Source organism: Pongo pygmaeus, chromosome 7 (genome assembly GCF_028885625.2).
Source record: "Pongo pygmaeus isolate AG05252 chromosome 7, NHGRI_mPonPyg2-v2.0_pri, whole genome shotgun sequence".
Lineage (NCBI taxonomy): Eukaryota > Metazoa > Chordata > Mammalia > Primates > Hominidae > Pongo > Pongo pygmaeus.
In genome coordinates, this window is record NC_072380.2 from 140,240,914 (window position 1) to 140,262,898 (window position 21,985).

At 41.1% G+C, this 21,985-nt stretch overlaps 1 protein-coding gene across 1 annotated transcript; it reads left to right on the top strand.

Annotated features, from left to right (window-relative positions):
• Positions 1-1,136: 1,136 nt before the first annotated feature.
• POU5F1B (POU class 5 homeobox 1B) lies at positions 1,137-2,463 on the top strand. Its single transcript, XM_063669065.1, is given in 3 exon segments — positions 1,137-1,200; positions 1,203-1,303; positions 1,306-2,463. Coding segments are annotated over 3 exon segments (1,020 nt in total). The 3' UTR covers positions 2,161-2,463.
• Positions 2,464-21,985: the final 19,522 nt, after the last annotated feature.

The window sequence follows — 21,985 nt, forward strand, 5'->3', positions numbered from 1 at the left end:
ATACTCCTCCTGCCAAATGGTGAAGGCTAATTACCCTCCTACAGAATGTGACTCACTTCTAATGAATAAAATATGGCACAAGTAAAAGTGTGCGATTTCAGAGACTAGGTCATAAAGAACGCAGTGGCTTCTTCCCTACTCTCTCTTTCTTAGATCATTCTCTCTGGGGGAATCCAGCTGACATGTTGTGAGGACACTCAAGCAGCTTTATGGAAAGGCCCACATGGTGAGCAACTGAGGCCTCCTACCAACAGCCAACAAGAAACGGGGGCCTTTGCCAACAGCCAAGTAAGCGAGCTATTTTGGAAAGTGGATCCTCCAGCCCCTGTTAGGCTCCCAGATGACAACATCCCCTGCTCTCATCTTGACCACAACCTCATGAAATACCCTTATCCAGAATACCCAGTTAAGCCACACCACAATTGCTGTTTTACAAAACTGTGAGCTAATGTGTTAGTTGTTTTTAAGCTATTAAGTTTAGAGGTGATCTATTACACAATGATAAACAACTAATACACCCACGCAGTGCTGAAGAAAGGGGTTTCCAGGAGGGTAGAATTTGCACTATTATATCTTCATAGAGTGCTATTTCCCATCGCTACACCACACTTGCCACCAACTATAAAGAATTAGGTCAGGGAGTTTCTTTGGTTGCAGCCCATTTTGCCTTTGGTTGTTAATGGTAGAAGCATTTCCCCACAATCTGCAGGAAATAAGAATCAGAAAGAAGGACACACCATTCCATAGCACAGAACACAAGTAGATGGCTCCCATGAAGAATCTAGCAGCGTGGTATGGCAGAAGCAGAATGGATTCAGGAATCATGGTGCCTACACTGGAATTTCAGATCGGCCACTGACACAATGGACACATTATTCAACATTTCCAAATCTTGGCGTTCTTATCCACAAAGTGAAGATAATAATTGCCAATTCACAGGTAACTATGATTTAAAGAGATTACTTTTGAAGAGTTCCTAACACATTCATTCAACAAACATTTAATGATGCTTCAGGCACTGTGTTCATTACTAGTGAGAGTATGACACCAGAGCCATACTATCACAGAGCTTTCAATGAAAAGTAACATAATTGCTCATTTCACCGGGCCCCCGGCTTGGGGCGCCTTCCTTCCCCATGGCGGGACACCTGACTTCGGATTTCGCCTTCTCACCCCCTCCAGGCGGTGCAGGTGATGGGCCAGGGGGCCGAAGACGGGCTGGGTTGATCCTCGGACCTGGCTAAGCTTCCAAGGCCCTCCTGGAGGGCCAGGAATAGGGCCAGGGGTTGGGCCAGGCGCTGAGGAGCCATGGGGATTCCCCCATGCCCCCCGCCGTACGAGTTCTGTGGGGGGATGGCGTACTGTGGGCCTCAGGTTGGAGTGGGGCTGGTGCCCCAAGGCTGCTTGGAGACCTCTCAGCCTGAGGGCGAAGCAGGAGTCCGGGTGGAGAGCAACTCCGATGGGGCCTCCCCGGAGCCCTGCACCTTCCCCCCTGGTGCCGTGAAGCTGGAGAAGGAGAAACTGGAGCAAAACCCGGAGGAGTCCCAGGACATCAAAGCTCTGCAGAAAGAACTCGAGCAATTTGCCAAGCTCCTGAAGCAGAAGAGGATCACCCTGGGATATACACAGGCCGATGTGGGGCTCATCCTGGGGGTTCTATTTGGGAAGGTGTTCAGCCAAACGACCATCTGCCGCTTTGAGGCTCTGCAGCTTAGCTTCAAGAACGTGTGTGAGCTGCGGCCCTTGCTGCAGAAGTGGGTGGAGGAAGCTGACAACAATGAAAACCTTCAGGAGATATGCAAAGCAGAAACCCTCGTGCAGGCCCGAAAGAGAAAGCGAACCAGTATCGAGAACCGAGTGAGAGGCAACCTGGAGAATTTGTTCCTGCAGTGCCCGAAACCCACACTGCAGCAGATCAGCCACATCGCCCAGCAGCTTGGGCTCGAGAATGATGTGGTCCGAGTGTGGTTCTGTAACCGGCGCCAGAACGGCAAGCGATCAAGCAGTGACTATGCACAACGAGAGCATTTTGAGGCTGCTGGGTCTCCTTTCTCAGGGGGAACCAGTGTCCTTTCCTCTGGCCCCAGGGCCCCATTTTGGTACCCCAGGCTATGGGAGCCCTCACTTCACTGCACTGTGCTCCTCAGTCCCTTTCCCTGAGGGGGAAGCCTTTCCCCCTGTCTCTGTCACCACTCTGGGCTCTCCATGCATTCAAACTGAGGTGCCTGCCCTTTTAGGAATGGGGGACAGGGAGAGGGGAGGAGCTAGGGAAAGAGAACCTGGAGTTTGTGCCAGGGCTTTTGGGATTAAGTTCTTCATTCACTAAGGAAGGAATTGGGAACACAAAAGGTTGGGGCAGGGGAGTTTGGGGCAACTGGTTGGAGGGAAGGTGAAGTTCAATGATGCTCTTGATTTTAATCCCACATCATGTATCAATTTTTTCTTAAATAAAGAAGCCTGGGACACAGCAAAAAAAAAAAAAAAAAAAAAAAAAAAAGAAAAAAAAAAAGAAAAGTAACATAATTGAGTAATAATTTTTTAAGTGCGGTAAAATGTGTGGCACATAGTAGGTACTCAATAAATACTTGGTTTTTTCCTCCTTTTTACCTTTTCCTAGAGTGCTACTTGATGGTAGCTGTAGTTTTTCTTCAAGACATCCTATTTGTCCTGATACAAAACCTCTTTTGACCACTAAAGGCATAGTCCCAGGCCCTCACCATTCTCTCACATATTTCACAAAAATGTGAGCATTAACCATTCCCCGTGATACAGATAATTCATTTTTTAATTTAACTTTTTAAAATTTTGTGTATTTGCTTATTTATTTTGAGACCAGGTTATGAGACTGGCTAATTTTTGTATTTTTGGTAGAGATGGGGTTTTGCCATATTGTCTAGGCTGGTCTCAAACTCCTGAGCTCAAGGGATCCTCCTGCCTGGGCCTCCCAAAGTACCGGGATTACAGGTATGAGCCATTGCACCTGGCCCGGATAATTTTTTTTTTTTTTTGAGGCAGTGTCTTCCTTTATATCTCAGGCTGGAGTGCAGTGGTGTCATCTCGGCTCACTGCAACCTCTGCCTCCCGGGTTCAAGTAATTCTCCTGCCTCAGCCTCCTGAGTAGCTGGGATTACAGGTGCCCGCCACCACGCCCGGCTACTTTTTGTATTTTTAGTAGAGATGGGGTTTCACCATGTTGGTCAGGCTGGTCTCGAACTCTTGACCTCAGGTGATCCATCTGCCTTGGCCTCCCAAATTATTGGGATTATAGGCGTGAACCACCACGCCCGGCCCTGAAAATTCATTTTTAAAAGAACATCATATCTACCTCAAATGCATTAAGATTTCACATTAGACTCATTATTCATAGTGAACATTAGGAACTTAAGTCAACTCAGTAATAATGCACCTATTCATGACCCTTGATTCAAAGATGTGCACCTATTTACCCTGGACCAGCTCCTTGGAAGGACATGAAATAGAGGGTAATAATCACATCTTTCCAAATTTGCTATGAAACTGCATCGCCAAAAACTGAGACTCATTTTCCGATTGATGAATCAAATGACAACAAAATCTCCAGGGCATTCTGAAACCCAACAGGGATTAATGATTAGGCATACCAGTGGTAGTTAGGAGACTTGCCCAAATTTCCAGTTTTCTGCAGATGGCATCTAAGTTAGAAGACTGTCATAAATTTATTCATGGCTTGGCTTTCTGCTATTTGCTCATTGGTGACACTTTTATGTAAAATGGTGTTTCTATGGCTAGGAAATCCCAGTAGAGATCAAGAAACCTGGGTTCTACAAACTAATGGGGTGGCCTTTGATTAGTCCTAACTCCCTTCCTAAGCCTCAGTTTCTTTAGACATGAAAGAAAGCAACGGATTACATTGCCTTAGACTTTTTCCTAGGTCAAAAATGATGTGATAATTGTGCCTTTCCAACAATAATTGATACCACTAGTGAACATTCTTTGTTAAGCACGTCTATTAAGGACTTCATTTATATTAGTTTTCTAATCTTTAAGCAAACTCTGAGATAAGTGACTATGATGTTTATTCCATAGGTGCAAAAGATTTGTCAAGTAACTCCCCAAAGTAAAAGGGAGGGCTGGAGTTTAGACTCATGACTGTTCTGCTCTAACCCAAGTAATTCTGGATCCCAGACTCCCCAAATGACAAGTTATTCCAGAAATACTCAGAAAAAGGAGGGTGCCGTATGTCACACATGGAAAAATAGAAAAAGTAACAGAATCCAGCCAAAGGATTCCCAGAAATTGAGGCTCTTCTGTTCTTGGCATTTGCATCTTTGGATGTGTGTTTTTTACATTGCTGTATGCAAAAGGTATGTTTCAATGTGATTTTTTTTCTTCTCCCGTCTTACCACTGAGGAATCACAGGGAATAGACTTGACATCTGTGAACTCAATTTACCCTAGAAAAATGTTTCAGTCACACTTAAAATAAAAAGGGCATCAATTAGAATAAGAAGGACACTTTGTTGCCTAGGAGGACTGAACTTTTTTGGACCTGAGGCACATTATCAGCTTCATTTTTAGCTCTAGTATAATCAAAAGGTCAGGATCTCCATTGGATCTTAGAAATTTTTTATTTTTCGATAAGATTTTCTGAATGCCTGCCATGTATGAAGGGAAATGCCTGGACTTCTGTGCATATGTATTTCATTGTCTCCCCACATCTACCCAGGAAGACAGGCACAGTGAGCCTTCCATGTTGTAGATGAGGAATCTAAGTCTCAAAGACAGATAAGAAATTTCTCAAGGTCACACTATAAGTAAAAGGCAGAGGAGGGATTAGAACCCTGGATCCTCTTTATTACACCAAGCCTGCCTCACAAGGATGCCAATCTCTCATCACTTACCAGGAAAGACCCACTCCTCCCATTCACGATAAGGTAATGCTATCCAATAAAAACCCCAAAGCAGGCATAAAATATGAAGTAGCGAAACTCAGGCAGGCAGAAAACAGAGTGGTTTAGACATGGCTGCTGTCTGCAGCAGGGAGAAGTTCCTGGCAACATGACCCTGAAAATAACAATTAGTGACTGAAGCTAAGAAGGAAGAATCTTCCAAGGACTCTGAAACTAGATATTTTCTCAAGCCCCACCTATGGACAAACACAAATCATGGAGAAATAAAGATGCCAGTCTCCAGGAAGCACCAGAGTTAAATTCATTCTGGAATTTAACGCCTGGCATTAACAGTTAGCTGGGAGATTAAAACAAATCAACACACAAACGCAAAAAATAATCAGTGGAAAAAAGTTAAAAAAAATCAATGGACAGTGGTTTCATAGCAGATGGCAAAGAGGAATATTAAAAGCTGTATTTTATTTGGAACTCATTTTCTTCTGATTTCCTTATTAGGTGTTTTGTATATCGAGGCCCATAGTTCCAAGAAGCCTCCATAAGGTAGAGGCTAAGAATTGCAATTTCTTAGGTTAAAAAACTGTGCTTCAAATTCCTTGTTTGTCCCTTGTTTGTCATTTCTCTACCCTTCTGTACCTGGCCCACACCCTAGGAAGATGACTTGTATAGACTACGTAAATGAGCTCCTTGCCTTCTGGCTCCTAGCTGGGTTTAGTCAATGAGACCTATTAGCAGGAAGATCGGAAGGTAGGAGAATCTGACTTTTTATTACTTTAAATTCCTTCCTGTCAGGCCTTAAATTGGCTGCAATGTTACTTTGAAAGTTGCAGCTCCCTTCAGAAAGCTCTTTCTTGCAGCTCTAGCATCTCCCCAGACTTCAGTAAATGCTTCCTCCCTGTGCCCCGAGTCCTAGGCTTAGAGTGAAAATGGGTCTCTGCTGCCACTAACCCTGGGATGCTTCGCCATCCCTTGTGAGTTTCCCTTAGTTCTGCCCACATCTTTGTAAATAGTCTCTTCATGGAACTTTCCTCAATTGCCTCTTTTAAATATTTTAGCTGGTTATGTTGGGAGGGGCCCCACGATGGGAGGAACAATGACTAAGACACGGAAAGGTTAAGTAGCTTGTGCAAGGTCATACAAATAGCGCATTAGTTAAAGCAATGCTTGTTTCTATAACAAATAAACCCCCATATCTCAGTGATTTTAAGTAAAGATACATTAATTTTTTTTTTACTTACGTCAGTCCAAAATAGGGTTCCTGAGTAGCAAGTGGATCTTCTTCAAGTGGTGATCCAGAGAAGAAGCTCCTTGCATTTTCTGGCTCTGCCGTATTCAACACACCTTTCAAGGTGACCATGTTCATCAGCACGAAGCTGGAGGAGGGAAAGAGTATGGAGGCTTGAACATGGCAGGTTGTGTGTCACGCCCTCTATTCATGTTTCATTGGCTGAAGCTCAATTGCATGGCTGTTCAATTGCAAGAGAGTCCCAGAGATGGTGAGCTCAGGAGGATTAAAAAAAGAGTTTGGGAAAGCTCTTGACAATTTCTACCTCAGAAGTGTGTTTGGAAACACAAACTCAAATCCAGAGCTTTTCGCTCAAAACACAAGGCCTCCAGTTCATGGTGTATACAGTTATTTAATGTGTGCATTAAGTAATAAGAATCATCCATGTGTGTTCCAGAGGGGAAGAGACAGAACCAGAGAAAATTTTATAATGTGATTGTGTCAGCCCATGATTCTACCAAGGGAGTATCTATTCTGAAAAAGTGTAAGATGGGAAACAGGGACTGCTGCTGCCTCCACCTATCACAGTAACCACTTACTTTACTTATATTACCAATAAAGTAATATATAAGTAACTGCACATAAGTCTAGCATTTCAGGACATTGATTTTTATATCACTTGTTATTTATATAAAAATAACCATATATATTTAATAGTAAATATCACTGTAAAAGGATTATGTGAACAAAAATATGCATTCCATGATGATTTACAGTCCCAGTTAGAAATTCCAAGGGTCATTTTGATTATATGCCCTGTTTTCTTTATCCACTACATTTAGAACTGACATCTCCACTGTATTCAAACTGTAGCTCTCTCTCTTTCCACTCATACCTCTGTGGATTTCTCTCTACTGCCTGTGAGTTTTATAGTGTTAGTACATACTCTCTGAGAACACAGACACGGTGGGACTTTTTGCATTGCTATGTAAATCTGCAGATTCACCACTCAATAATTATTGACCTGTTGACTTTGCCTTTTTTCCACCTCATAAGCATTTCCAATGATCCAGAAATGTGCAGAAAGAACAAGTCCCATGAAGGTAAATTTTCCCTGAGTAACCTGGGGAACTCACATAAAAATGGACTGACACAAATGTTATTTAAGATTTAAAAACAATATATTTGAATCCTACATCAAGACGTAAAATATCATAATCTCTCAGCCTGCTGATCGACTCTACAGCACTGTTTCTCATCATTATAATATCCAAATATAAGAATGTGAAGGAAAGAGAATTTCAAGCACAATAAGATTATCATAGATATTACTCCATTGATCTAGTCATTCACTGAGTGTGACCGTGTGTCCATAGCAGTGAAGAAACTTCTGTTCCTGCCTGGGGAACAGAATCTTACCTGGGGTAGACAGATAGTGCACACATCATCAAATTTTTTATAAAAAGGTAATTACTGCTGGCAATAAGTGGGGTAAAGGAAATCAAATTCAGGTGCTATTTTAGAAAGTGCTCTGAGATGAGCAAGTGGCATGCTATTTTAGAGAAGTGGTCAGAAAATGTTCCCCTAAGCCTCAGAGCCCTGATCAATGAGTGATCCAGGTAGAGAGTGGAGGAACAGTATTTCAACCTGTGCAAAGGCCTTGAGATTGGGATGGTTTCAGGAAATTCGAGAACACCATGAGTCCATGTGGCTGCAATGGCAACATTGAACATGAGGTAAAAGGTGGCCAGAGGGGTTTTCATGGCCTGTGGAATTTGTAGGCCAGAATATCAAGAGTTTGAATTGTGTTTGAAGGGTAATATAAAGCTATGGAGGTAGACGGGTGAACAGAAGAGAACCATCATCTGTTTTGTTTTGTTACAAGGCTCACCCTATTTGCTACATGCAGAATAGGCTCTTTGTGTGTGTGTGTGGTGGTGGGGAGGAGGAGAATTGACAAGAGTAGAAACAGAGAGATAAATTGAGAGATCAGAAATGACTTGGACCACAAGGGTAGACTTGGAGGTAGTGAAAGTGGTCAGATTAAGGATGCACTTGAAAGTGGAGTTGTCAGGACCTGCTGATGGCTATGGCATGGCTGTGAAGGAAAGTGAAGAATCAGGATGCCTCCCAGGTTTTTAGCCTTGGCACTAGTGAAAGGATTGGCAACAGCTGAAATGGCAGCAACTGGGAAAGATGTTCTGCCCTAGTGGTGGAAAACACGCCACTGGCTCAGCTGGATACTTCCAAAGGGCTGCTCTGGTAATATCTCTAGTCAACAGATATTTGATGAGTACTTCTGCCCTATTCTCAAGGAGTCCCAGGCTGCAGAGAAAAACTAATGTACAAACAGATGATCATGCTGAGAGAGAAAGCCCACAAGTTATTCTGGGAATAAAGAAAAGGACAATGAAGCCAAATGTGGACTCAGGAAGGCTTTTTGGAGGAAATGACACCTAGCTAAGACTTGAAAGATGAATAAAAGCCAAAGATGTTGGGAGAAGCAGTCAGGCAGTGGAAACAGCATTAGCAAAAGCACAGAGAGCTGGAACAGCATGACAACAAACCACACATGTCTCACCAGGGAAGTGGAGGGTGGAAGGGAGCACAGGGATGCAGTAAGAGACGTTTGCAGGTTCCAATCATAGATGGTTTTTATGCTGTTCCTCAGAGATAAGCATCTATCCTATAAGTCTAAAGAGGAAACCATTGAAGAGTTTAAGAAAGGAGTGCCAGTGTCAGGAATTAGGATGACAACCTCAGTTTCTAGGAGGTCCATATAGTAAAAAATAAGAACATGTCTTTGGCATTCATTGCTTCTACCACACATTTTGCCTTTGATCCTTGTTTTCTTGGGTGAGTTCTATTGTATGCCCATAGTCTCCTGGTCTAGAAGGTATAAAAGCTTATTCTTTAAGTTTAATTTTCTGCATTCTTCCAGTAAAGGTCTAGCATGGAAGAAGAAATCTACAGAGTTCCCTCATATATTGCCTGGCTAGGATTTGAGCAAGATATTCATGAACCATCTTGAAATATCAGAAATAAAGATTCACTCCCAAACCCACCACCACTGTCTGCATACCTGCTGCCATTTAGTATCAAGTGATTTTTTAACTTAGAGTCAATAGCAATGACTAAGTGAGAAATCTCAATAGCTATTTAACTATGAAAAGATAAACATCAAGTCAAGCACAAACTTCAAAACTCTCCAAAATACTAATAGGTAACATTGGCTAAGTGTTTACTTATATACCAGGCATTCATCTAAACACATTTCATGCATTAATTAAATGTTTTCAAAAGAGCTCTAGGAGATATTTAATTTGACAAATGAAAAAAACTGAGGCTTAATTTCTTTATCCAGGGTCACACAACCAGAAAGTAGAAAAGCCAAGATTGAACTTCAGGGATCTTGACCTTAATGCCTTTTCTGGGAAAACAGTCCACAGTTTTACTCAATAATTCTTAAATCCTTTTATTTAAGAAGTATTCTTAAATAAAGCCTTCTCTTCCAGAATATTCTCCAAGTCCCACTAACCAAGTTCAATTCCTACCTCTCCCATAATCTTTCCTGCTTAATAGGAGTCATTCCAACCTGATCTCTGATGGTATATGCATTCTATACCAGAAATGTGGTTAATTCCACTGCATTTATTCCCATAAAAACAAGAACTTGTCAACAAAATGAAAACAAGTTTAAGTATTAATACTTTTAAAGAGTTAAAGGACTCTTTCTTTCTTTTGCACCCTACATATAGAATAAGTTCTCCACCAAATGCAACTACCAAGTACCCAGCACACATACACTACATATACCACACACACTACATATACCACATACACACATATAAGCACACATGTGAGTTTGGCCAAAACACATAATAAAAGAAGAAAACTGCAGCAACTTCTGAACCAAAGAAAATGAGAAAAAAAATACATGCCATACAACATTAATTGCAGCAAAGTCTGTAGGCTGCAGACTACGTGGGCACAAACAAGATTCAACTTTGTGCATGTAGTTGAATCTTGGCCTTTTATTTGCTATTTGTGTGACACCGAACAAATTAATCATGCCTCAGTTTCCTCATTTGCCAAATTTGCCATTTTTTTCTTGGTGGTTTACCCTGTAAGGTTCTTGAGCAAGAGTCACACTCTCAAGAAGATTCATTATGCTCTCATATTTTCATTTTGTGTCTTATAATGCATTGATTCATCTTTTGCTCAATTTGACTTCTAATATTCTACATGGTTTAGAGAATAAAGTATGTGGACCTGTCCAGAGCAGATGACCATCTGCCTCTAAGCTTCAGACTCTTAATTCCAGCTCCATTGCCCATTGGTTGTAGTCACAGAACAGGGAAAATTTAATTCAAAACTCTCAATCCACCCTGGAGAAGGAAATTAAAGCCCAGAAGAATAATATGCCTTGACCAAGGTCACAGAGTATGTTAACAATAAAGCCAGAGCCAGAAGTCAAAGCTTCCTGTACTCAGCCCAATTTCTACTAGTAAATATTTCCTGAATGCATATTAATGTTTCAGGGCCTGTGGATACAGAAATGAATAAAGCACAGTCCCCACACAAAAATATTGCCAATTGTACTGAACCCAACAGATGACCAATTGCAATGCTTCCTAACCTTGTTTGTGTCTGAGTCTGAGACACATGATACTTTCCTAACATGGGCTCTTGGAGAGTTGATTCCCAGCCACTCAGTATTTACAAACTGGAAATTCACTAACCTGTAACCTGTACCAGTTCCCAGTAGAAACTTGCACATTCAGAAATATTTTGAATAATCCTCACATGGAAGATGAGGATACTTCTGAGGAGGAAAATGCCAAAAGTAAGATAAATCAGACCAATGACTTAAAGCTGCTGGAAAGACATGTACATTTAGCAAGATGTCTGGAAGTGGGGGCTTTAAAGCTGATAAAATAGCTTGTGATATCAAAGCATTAGATTGATGTCTCTCACTTTCTCTCAGTCTTTCCCTCATGGGCTCAGGTTGGCATCCCTATCTTTAGGTATTATGATTTCACATAACTGCATTTAAAGGCAAGAAACACAAGGCAATCAAGATGGAGCGAGTGGTGTAGCAGGAGGAGAGAGAGAAGAACAGAGAGAGAGAGAGAGAGCGAGAGAGCACTTGCCATGTATCTCTCCTTTTAGGAAGGAAGATAAATCTATCCTAGATAACCAGGAGTCTCCCTAAATCTCACTGGGCAGAGCTGGCTCACATAGCTGCCCTGCTGCAAAGGAAGCAGGCAAGCATGCATCTGGTTCATTCAACCTACATAATTAGAGTCAGGTAAGGGAAAAACCAACTTCAACATGACTATTGGTAGGCAAACAAAAATGTCTGCTGCACCCAAACTGTGTAGGTTTGTTGAAGGAATGCATGATCCTCCCTGGGAGTCATAAATAGCTCTACTTGCAGAGCCAGCATCCAGGAGTTTGCAAATCTCTAGTCCTTGGGCCTAAGAAAACTTTCTGAACCAAGCTGGAAGGGGGAAGAAACAGGCCAGGCAGATTTCAGGACACCTGCCATTATGGAAGGGGGAAGAAAGAGTCTAGGCAGATTTCAAGGACACCTGCCATTCTTCTACACATCACATTTTGCCAGATTTTACCCTCCATGCCTGGGTCCTCAATGGCCTGTGATAATGGAATACTACTATTCACTAAGGCATGGAATTCTGCCATTTACTACAGCTCAGAATTTTATCTACTGTTGATATTGGAATTCTACCCCAAGCAGATCTTCCATTTAGCCATCATCCAGGGCTCAGAATCTTGCCATTCCCAGAACCTCAATCCCCACCCCATTTATTTCTGAGAAGTTGAGGGTAGCAAGAAGATGTCAAATCCCAACCTAGTGAGTCAATGTAATTGATTCCTAGTGAATAGTCAGTTGCCTTGTAACCTCCCAAGATAGCTGTGATTAGAAAACTGGATTCTCAAAGCTAACTTTGGGTCCACCCATTGCTAAGTCTGTCCCCTCCCCCCCCAGCTCCTCCCTTGGAAATGTCCCAAGACAATGTGGCATGAGACTCATCTTCCCCTCTATGAGTGATAAGTCCTGCGAGGGGCATGTCAGAAGTGTCCTGACAGGAAAGCCTGGCGACCTGCCGGAGGAACCTTTCACTTTTTTCCGCATGCTCTGCTCTGTTTCCCTTTTCCTCCTAAAGGGAAAATCTGAAGGCGTTCAGTTTAGTCACCCAGGGTAAGCCGTTTTGACTTGTCGACAGTAAATACTGCTCTGTCCTAACTCTCCGTGACTGACACACAAGCCTGTTATTTCAACATCACTCTTGAAACCTCCCTCCAGAAACCTCAAGGCAGTTGCATATGTTGTCAGTAGGTCTATGGGCCTGGACAAGGCATTCTGGTGTAGTGAAAGTCAACGTCCCTGGAGTCATTCAAACTGAGTTGGACGCTCAAGTCTCTTTACTTTCCAGCTCTGGGATATTGGCCGCTTATCCAGTGAGCCTCTTGTTCTCCTCTGTAAAATGGGGATAATAGTGCCTATTTTACTAGATTGTTGTAATTAATAAACATCATGCTGGTAAAAGGTTTACACCTACAATGGTGCCTCCTGCCTACTAACTGCCTGGTCTTAATCTAGGTGTTGGATATGTAAATACTAAACAAAATTGTCAAAGTCCCATCTATGTTTTAGAGTGGAAGAAGGACAATAAATAAATAGATGTGTATTGTGACAAGTGTCAATAAGAGCTATGAAGGACAACAAAATGTAGTAAAGAGATGAGGAGGGCTGGAGAGGCCAAGGCATCCATTTAAATAAGGTCATTGGGGCAAGGCTCTGAGAGGGTGGCGTGGAAGGGAGACCTGAAAGAAAGGAGGGAGAAACCACATGTCTTGGTTCCTTTCCACACACTGCCACCAAACTATTTCTCCTATAGCCTTCCCAAGCTCAGTAAATGATGATTCCGCTCTAGGAGTTTTCCAGGTCAAAAACCTCACTGTCAGCATTGACTCCTTCCTTCATACCCACGCCATGCCAACTGTAGATGCAGCCAGCTCTGTGGATGTCTGGGAAGGAGACTTCCAGGTGGAGAACAGCAAGGTCAAAGGCTGAAGGGAGGAAGCTCCCTGCCCTGCTGTGGACAGTGAGGAGGCTGAGAGGCTAGAGAAGGACAGTGAGAGAAGGCCAGAGGATCAGCTGAGGTCACTCACCTGGGACTTTGTGGACCAGATTAAGGAATTTTTAGTTTTCCTCTCAGGAAGAAGGGAAGTCATTGGAGATGTGTGGACAGAGGAGTGTCATGCTCTGAATTGTGTTAGAAAGGAATCACTCTGGCTGCTCTGTGGAGAAGAGACTAGAAGGCCAAGTGCAGAAGCAAGGGATGCATCAGGAGTCTCCAGTGACAGATCAGCTGGGAAGCCATGGTTGCTTGGTCTAGAGTGGCCATAAGAGAATTGATGATAAGACATTATTTAAGGGTAAATTTTGAGGACAGAGTTGGTTGCCGTTGCTGTTGGAATAGGCTTGGATGTGAAAGAAAGGAGTCAAGGCTGACAGTAAGGTTTTTGACCTGAAAAATTCCTACATTAGAATTATCATTTACTGAATTGGGGAAAGCTATAAGAAAAGTAGTTTTGTGGTGGTAAGATGGGAATAGAGCGGTGGAACCAAGAGTTTATTCATTGAATATATATGTTACTGAGACTCTCTTGTGCCAGGCGTCTTGCTTAGCACTGGGAATACACTGATGACTAGACAGAAACAGGCTTTGCTCTCATGAAACGCAAGTAGCACAAAGAGACAACATTTATTGAGTCCTTACTAGGAGACAAGCACCATGCTAAGTACTTTTTATTTAATGAAGCTGACTATCTGGTACGAGAGACAGTCATTAAACAAGTAATTATTCAAATATTTATTTAATTATGCGTGGAAAAATACAGAGCATATCCCTGTGTATAATTTGGGAGAACTGCTCCCCAGGCTCCTTAGGGAAGGTGATACTGGGCTAGAGTAGAGGACCAGTATTTTTGAGAACCTGGCCAATATAGAAAGATTTGCTGACATATTCAGATTCGAGACTTTTTTTTTTAGACGGAGTTTTGCTCTTGCCACTCAGGCTGGAGTGCAGTGGCACAATCTCGGCTCAATACAACCTCTGCCTCCCAGGTTCAAGTGATTTTCCTGCCTCAGCCTCCCAAGTAGCTGGGAATACAGGCGCCTGCCCACAGGTCCGGCTAATTTTTTGTATTTTTAGTAGAGATGGGGTTTCATCATGTTGGCCACCCTGGTCTTGAACTTCTGACGTCAGGTGATCCACCCGCCTTGGCCTCCCAAAGTGCAGGGATTACAGGCATGAACCACCGCACCTGGCCTGGAGACCACTTATTTTGCAGGCGTGTTACCTCCCCTCTTATCTCTGGGAGTGGGGAGGACATGACCTTCTGCTTGAGTCCATGGATTCAACAATCAGAACCTCCATGATAGAGGTTCCAAAGTGGTCTAGAATCTCTGCCCAGGCCATTTCTTGGCATGGCAGGCTATCCTCTCTGCTCCCTGCCTACCTATCCCACTTGGGCCAATCCAACAGGAAACATCTAGACTGCAGAAGACAACGACTTCTCCCTCTGACCACCACACTTCTACGTGAACCCCATTCCTAGGCTCCAACTTACCTCTCCAACCCCATTTAAATGTGTTCCATTGAGTATCTGATCATGTCTCATCTTGTATGATTCTGAAATTTATCTGATTACTTGTTTCCCAGCAATACTGCAAACCCCTTGAAGACAGGGATGGTGCCTTGTTCTGCTTTTGTATACCCAACAGGCATCACAATGCAAACTGTTCAGGGCTGAAATCACTTGAGTGAGAGACTGTGAGCCAAAGACCTTGACATCATTTAAGAGAGGATGTTTGGAAAGAAAATCATCTTTTCAACGCTCAGAGTTCATCCTGACTCAGGCTAACCAAAGTGCCTATGCAGCTAGGAGATATACCAGAGTGTCAGTTTATTAATTTTCAGAGGGGAAAGAAGACAAAAGGCTCAGGTTGGTCTGAGTTGGTGAGTTTCCTTCCCTGAAGCCAAGTCACAGGGGAACCAAGTCATGATTGGAAACCATTTTATTTTTATTTTCTCTCTATGAGAAGCTACTTTTGCAGGAATCAGAAAATAATTGAGCTCCTTACGATGTCATCTGTGAGAGGACTCATGGCAGCATAAATTGCTATTTATAACTAATGGGGTTATTTCTCCAACCTGGGTAACCTTATGACATTGTCCATGTATTTCAAGGCATCCAAATCTCTCCTTTGCTGGAAGCGTAACACCACCCACTAGAGCTTACCAGATTAGCCTCTTTAGGCTGCAAAAGATGCCCAGTAAATGATGAACACACAGACATGGGGTTTTTACTCCACTAGACATAGCCCAGAGGAACTAATTTATGCTTCCCTTTTCTTTTTGGCGTATTTTGGGAGGCAATCCACCACCATGTTGATTTCAGACTTAAGAAAGAGAAATTGAGGGCCTGGGTGTTCTAGAAACAAACTTTATCTATAGATAATTAAGTTTTAGACAACTAGCTTCAGAGACTACTGGAAATATCTTAGGATTAGCATCAACAAGAAACTTGAGCATTTAGAAACCATGATGATTTCAGATATGCCCACAAGATATTAAATGTTTCAACACAAAAGGCAGGTGTTGAGTGTGTAGAACTGTTCAGAGTAAATCATTCTACTCTTTCTGCATAGTCCTCTATAATTGAAAAAGTCCTTTCAGAACAATTTCGTAGGGAAAGAAAACTTGCATTTTGTGCATCAGCTTTTGTACTTAGGCTTTTACATGTGTTAACACTTATGTTCCTTGCGATGGTAGATGAAGAAAATGTAGCTGAGTGAAGTTGAGTGGGTTGCTTATTGTCAACAAGCCCTGAGAGACAGAGTCAGTAATTGAAATCAGAGTTGGGGGCTCTTGTCCAAGCTTCTCCCACAACCGCACTCTGGGGCACTTCGTGGAGAAATGCCACTCAGCAATCTGCATTCAGCTCTGCTGTTGCTGTGGTTTTCAAATTGGCTACACATCAAAAAACACATGAGAATCTTGTCAGCCACAGATTTCTAAGCCTGACCTCAGAGGTTCTGATTCTCTGTTATGGCATGGGCCCCAGAGGTCTAGATTTTTGCATCAGGTAACTATGAATATTCCAGGTCTCTGCCTTCATACAAAGTACCATGAGGTGATAAGTATTACATATTCTTGTTCCTGGTCCTAGGGTTCATATTTAGCTTAATTCTATAAGATAAAAACTTCGGACATTTAACATACCCTGCCTCATTTGATAGGGTTGTCCATGAAATTGAGAGACAGTGGAAAACTCATTGATCTTGCTATTTACCACGAGTCGTAGACCTAGTAACTTGGCCTCTCCGAGTTTCAGTGTCTCCATTATTGAAAGCAGGGCTTATAGTAACTACTTTCTAGAGATATGAAATTCAAATACCATAATATGTGTATTAGCTGTAGTAGTAGCCATTTATCAGAGCAGGAGGTGAAGGGCACAGGTTCTATAGCCTGACTGCCTAGAGTCATATCCCAAAGCTTTCAGCTACTGACTGTGTGATCTAAGGGAAGTTACTTAACTGCTCTGTGCCTTAGTGTTATCATCTATAGAATAAGAAATAATACTAGTACCAACTCAGAGACTATCAGGAGAAATAAATGAATTAATATGTAAAAGGCTTTGGCTGCATCACAGAGAGTTTGTTAAGTTGTGTATTTTCATTAATTTCAAATAATATTTTATTTTTGCCTTAATTTTGATGTTTGCCCAGGAGTTATTCAGGAGTAAATTGTTTAATTTTAAAGTATTTGTATAGTATTAAGAGCTCTTCCTGATATTGATTACTATTATCATTGCACTGCGATCCCAGAGTGTGCTTAGTATTATTTCAATTTTTGAATTTATTGAGACTTGCTTTATGATCAAGTATGTAATGGACCTTAGAATACATTTTTTGTGCAGATGAGAAGAATGAATATTCTGTCATTGTTGGGTGAAGTGCTGTGTAGATGTCTATGAGGTCCAATTGGTCAAGTGTTGAGTTTAAATCTAGAGTTTCTTTGTTAGTTTTCTGCCTTGATCATCTGTCTAATACCATCAGTGGGATGTTGAAGTCTTTTACTATTACTGTTTTCAACCAAAGCAGTGATAAGAGAAAGTTTATAACCCTGAATGCCTTCATCAAAAAGTTAGAAACATCTCAAATTAAAAATCTAACTTTGCACCTAGAGGAATTAGAAAAAAAAAAAGAACAAACTAATCCCAAAGAAAATAAATCATTAAAATGAAATAGAAGAAAATAATTAAATTAGAGAACTTAAGGAAGTTGAGATGCAAAAATCAATACAAACAATCAATGAAAGCAAGAGTTTATTCTTTGAAAACATAGACTGCTAGCTAAATTAACAAAAAAATGAAAGAGAAGATCCTAATGAGCACAATCAGAAACAACAAATGATATTACAGCTGATCCCACAGATATGCAAAAGATCCTCAGAGACTTATGAACTTATGAACAACTCTATGCATACAAATTAGAAAATCTAGAAGAAACAGATAAATTCCTGGAAGCACACAATCTCCTAAGATTGAATCCGGAAGAGATTAAAACCCTGAATAGACTAATATCAACTTCTGAAATTGAATCAGTAATAAAGATCCTAACAACAACAACAACAAAGCTCTGGACCAGATAGATTCACAGCTGAATTCTACCAGGCATACAAAGAACTGACACTGATTCTACTGAAACTATTCCAGAAAATTGAGGAGGAGGGACTATTCCCTAACTCATTCTGTGAAGCCAGCATCAGCCTGATACAAAAATCTGGCAAAGACACAACGAAAAAAGAAAACTCCAGGCCAATATTCCTCATGAACATAGATGCAAAAATCCTCAACAAAATATTAGCTAACCAAATCCAGCAACACATCATAAAGTTAATATACCATAATCAAGTAGTCTTTATTCCTGGGATGCAAGGCTGGTTCAACATACATAAACCAATAAATGTGATTCACCACATCAATAGAATTAAAAAGCAAAAAATGTATGACCATCTCAATTGACACAGAAAAAGCTTTCAATAAAATTTAACATATTTCGTGATAAAAACCCTCAACAGACTAGGCATCAAAAAATATACCTCAAAATAATAAGAGCCATCTATGACAAATCCACAAACAGTATCATATTAAATGGTCAAAAGCTGGAAGGATTCCCCTTGAGAACAGAAACAAGACAAGAATGTCCACTCTAACCTCCCCTATTCAACATAGTACTGGAAGTCCTATCCAGAGCAATCAGGCAGGAGAAAGAAATAAAAGGCATTCAAATAAGAAAAAAAAAATAAAACTATCTCTTTTTACTGATGATGTGATTCTATACCTAGAAAATTCAAAACACTCTACCAAAAGGCTCCTAGAATTAATAAACAATTTTAATGATGTTTCAGGTTACAAAATCAATGTACAAAAATCAGTAGCATTTCTATACATCAACAATGTCCAGACTGAGAGTAAAATCAAAAACACAATCCCACTTATCATAGCCACAAAAAGGATGAAATACCTGAAAATTCAGCTAACAAAGGGAGTGAAAGATCTCCACAAGGAGAACTGCAAAATGCTGCTCAAAGAAATCAGAGATGACACAAATAAATGGAAAACCATTCCATGATCATGAATTGGAAGAATCAATATCGTAAAAATGGCCATACTGCCCAAAGCAATTTACAGATTCAGTGCTATTCCCATCAAACTACCAACATCATTCTTCACAGAGCTAGCAAAAACTATTCTAAAATCTGGTTTCTATATAAAACCAAAAAAGACCCTAGCCAAGGCAATCCTAAGCAAAAAGAACAAAGCCAGAGGCACCACATTACCCAACATTTAAACTATACTACAGGGCTATAATAACCCAAAGAGCATGCTACTGGTACAAAAATGGACACACAGACCAATGGAACAGAACAGGGAGCCCAGAAATAAGGCTGCACACCTACAACTATCTTATCTTTGACAAAGCTGACAAAAACAAGCAATTCAGACAGCACTCATTCTTTAATAAATGGTGCTGGGGTAACTAGCTAGCCACATGCAGAAGATTGAAGCTGGAACCCCACCTTTTACCACATACAAAATGGATCAAAGATTTAAATGTAAAACCTCAAACTATAGAAATTCTAGAAGACAACTTGGAAAATACTCTTCTTGACATCAGCCTTGGCAAAGAATTTTTGACTAAGTTCCCAAAATCAGTTGCAACAAAAACAAAAATAGACAAGTGAGACCTAATTAAACTAAAGAGTTTCTGTACAGCAAAAGAAACTATTAATAGAGTAAATACATAAGCTACAGGGTAGGAAAAGATATTCAGAAACTATGCATCCAGCAAAGGACTAATATCCAGAATCTATAGGAAACTTAAAACAAATCAACAAGCAAAAAACAACCCCATTAAAACATAGGCAAAGAACATGAATAGACAGTTCTCAAAAGAAGACATACAAGCAGCCAACAAACATGAAAAAAATTCTCAACATCATTAATTGAAGAAATGCAAATCAAAACCACAATAAAATACCATCTCTCACCAGGCAGAATGGCTATTATTAAAAAGTCAAAAAATAACAGGTGCTGGTGAGGCTGTGGAGAAAAGTGAACGGTTATACACTTTTGGTGGGAATGTAGATTAGTCCAGTCACTGTGGAAGGCAGTCTGGAGATTTCCCAAAGAACTTGAAACAGAGCTGCCATTTGATCCAGCAATTGCATTATTGTGTATACACCCAAAGAAAAATAAATTATTCTACCAAAAAGACACATGCACTTTTATGTTTATCCCTGTGCTACTCACAATAGCAAAGACGTGGAATCCACCCAGGTGGCCATCAACGGTAGAGTGGATGAAGAAAATGTGGTACATATACACACAATGGAATACTATGCTGTCATAAAAAAAAGAATGAAATCATGTCCTTTGCAGCAACATGGATGCAGTTGGAGGCCATAAACCTAAGCAAATTAAGGTAGGAACAGAAAACCAAATATCACATGTTCTCACTTATAAGTGGGAGGTAAATATTGAGCATACATAGACATAAATATGGGAATAATAGATAGCGTAGACACTAGAAAGGGTAGAGAAGGAGGGAGCATGGGTTGAAAAACTACCTTGTGGTTACCATGCTCACTGCCTGGGTGATGGAATCTGTACCCCAAACCTCAGCATCATGCAATATTCTCATGTAACAAACCTGCACATGTATCTCCTGTATCTAAAATAAAAGTTGAAATTAAAAATAAATGTTAACTAATATTTATTGAAGGCACACTGTTTTATTTATTGAGGGTATACCAGTATTTATTAAGGGCCCTGTGTCAGGCTATATATATATATTCCCCACCCCCCCCAACGCCTCTGAGTCAGGTAATATTAGTTTCCTCATTTTACAGATGACAAAAATAAGTCATAGTACCTTGCCCCAGGTCTGACAGCTAGCAAACAGGAGATTTGGATTCTGAACATGGGCAGGCTCCAGAACTTAAAAATACTATGCAATATTGCATAGTAGTTGCAGAACTTAAATAATAGTACTATTGCATAATGTTATGCAATATTTCATAGTATAATGCAGAACTGAAAAATGCTATCATGATAACACTATGTTGTGCTAGTCATTGCACATTCCCATCTCTTCTTCTGGCTGTAGGCTTCTGAATAGGTGGGAACGAGTTGCATTGTATCTCCTGCCTTTGGTACAGAGTCCTGTTCATGATAGAAAATATGCTTAAAAGAACTAGAAAGACAGGGAGGAATGGGATGATATCTGCATTTTGGCAGATATTTTAAAAATTCTGGAAACCCAAGGAGCAGTTGGCCAGTCACAGGCTGTGTGTGCACATGTGCTTGACCACACTCTCTATTCCCCTCCAGTCAGAGCTTAAATATCTTTTGATGGACCTCTGCTGTGGGAAGCCTAGAAATACATTCTACTCTCTCTAAAAGCAAGAACTAAAAATACACAAATTAGCCAGGGATGGTGGTGGGCACCTATAATCTCAGCTACTCGGGAGGCTGAGCCAGGAGAATTGCTGGAACCTGGGAGGCGGAGGTTGCAGTGAGCCGAGATCATGCCATTGCACTCCACCCTGGGTGACAACAGCGAGACTCCGTCTCCAAAAATAAAACAAAAATCAAGAACATAATCCACAGGAATGAATCTCCAGTGTAAGAATGGTGACACTAATATATCCAGGAGAGGGATATTAGACTCAGGACAGGTTATATGCAAAAGACAGTTTACAGCCTTAAAGGTTATAGAATCCAGCCTGCTACTGAGAAAGCAAAGCCTACAGACATCCCAAGATGACACAGTGGTCGACCAAATGCTCACCACTGTTTTCTGGGGCTCTAACTCCAGGCTGTTGAATCTCAGGAAAGGCTGTTTTTCATACTGCCCTTTCAAATTATAGCACCTTTGCTGCCTCCATCTAAAACTGGCCCTTCCACCATCTCATCAACTTTTACATTCTGATGTCCCCATTTCAGAGAGATTTCTTTGAAACAGAGCCAGCCTTTCCAGTAAGCATATATAACAGAATGGTGATTTCAGAGAGTGAAGCCTAGTGGAAACAAAACCCAGACATGTAAAATTTGACACCTTAACCGACATAAGTGCCCACATTCCCTGCGTGTTCCCACTCTCTGCCTCACCCCACCTTCAACATGCCCATAATTTTATTCTGAGGAAAACCACAACCAGCACTTACCACCAGAGTCCAAATTCCCTGGCAGCAGCCTTGCTTTTAAAAGGG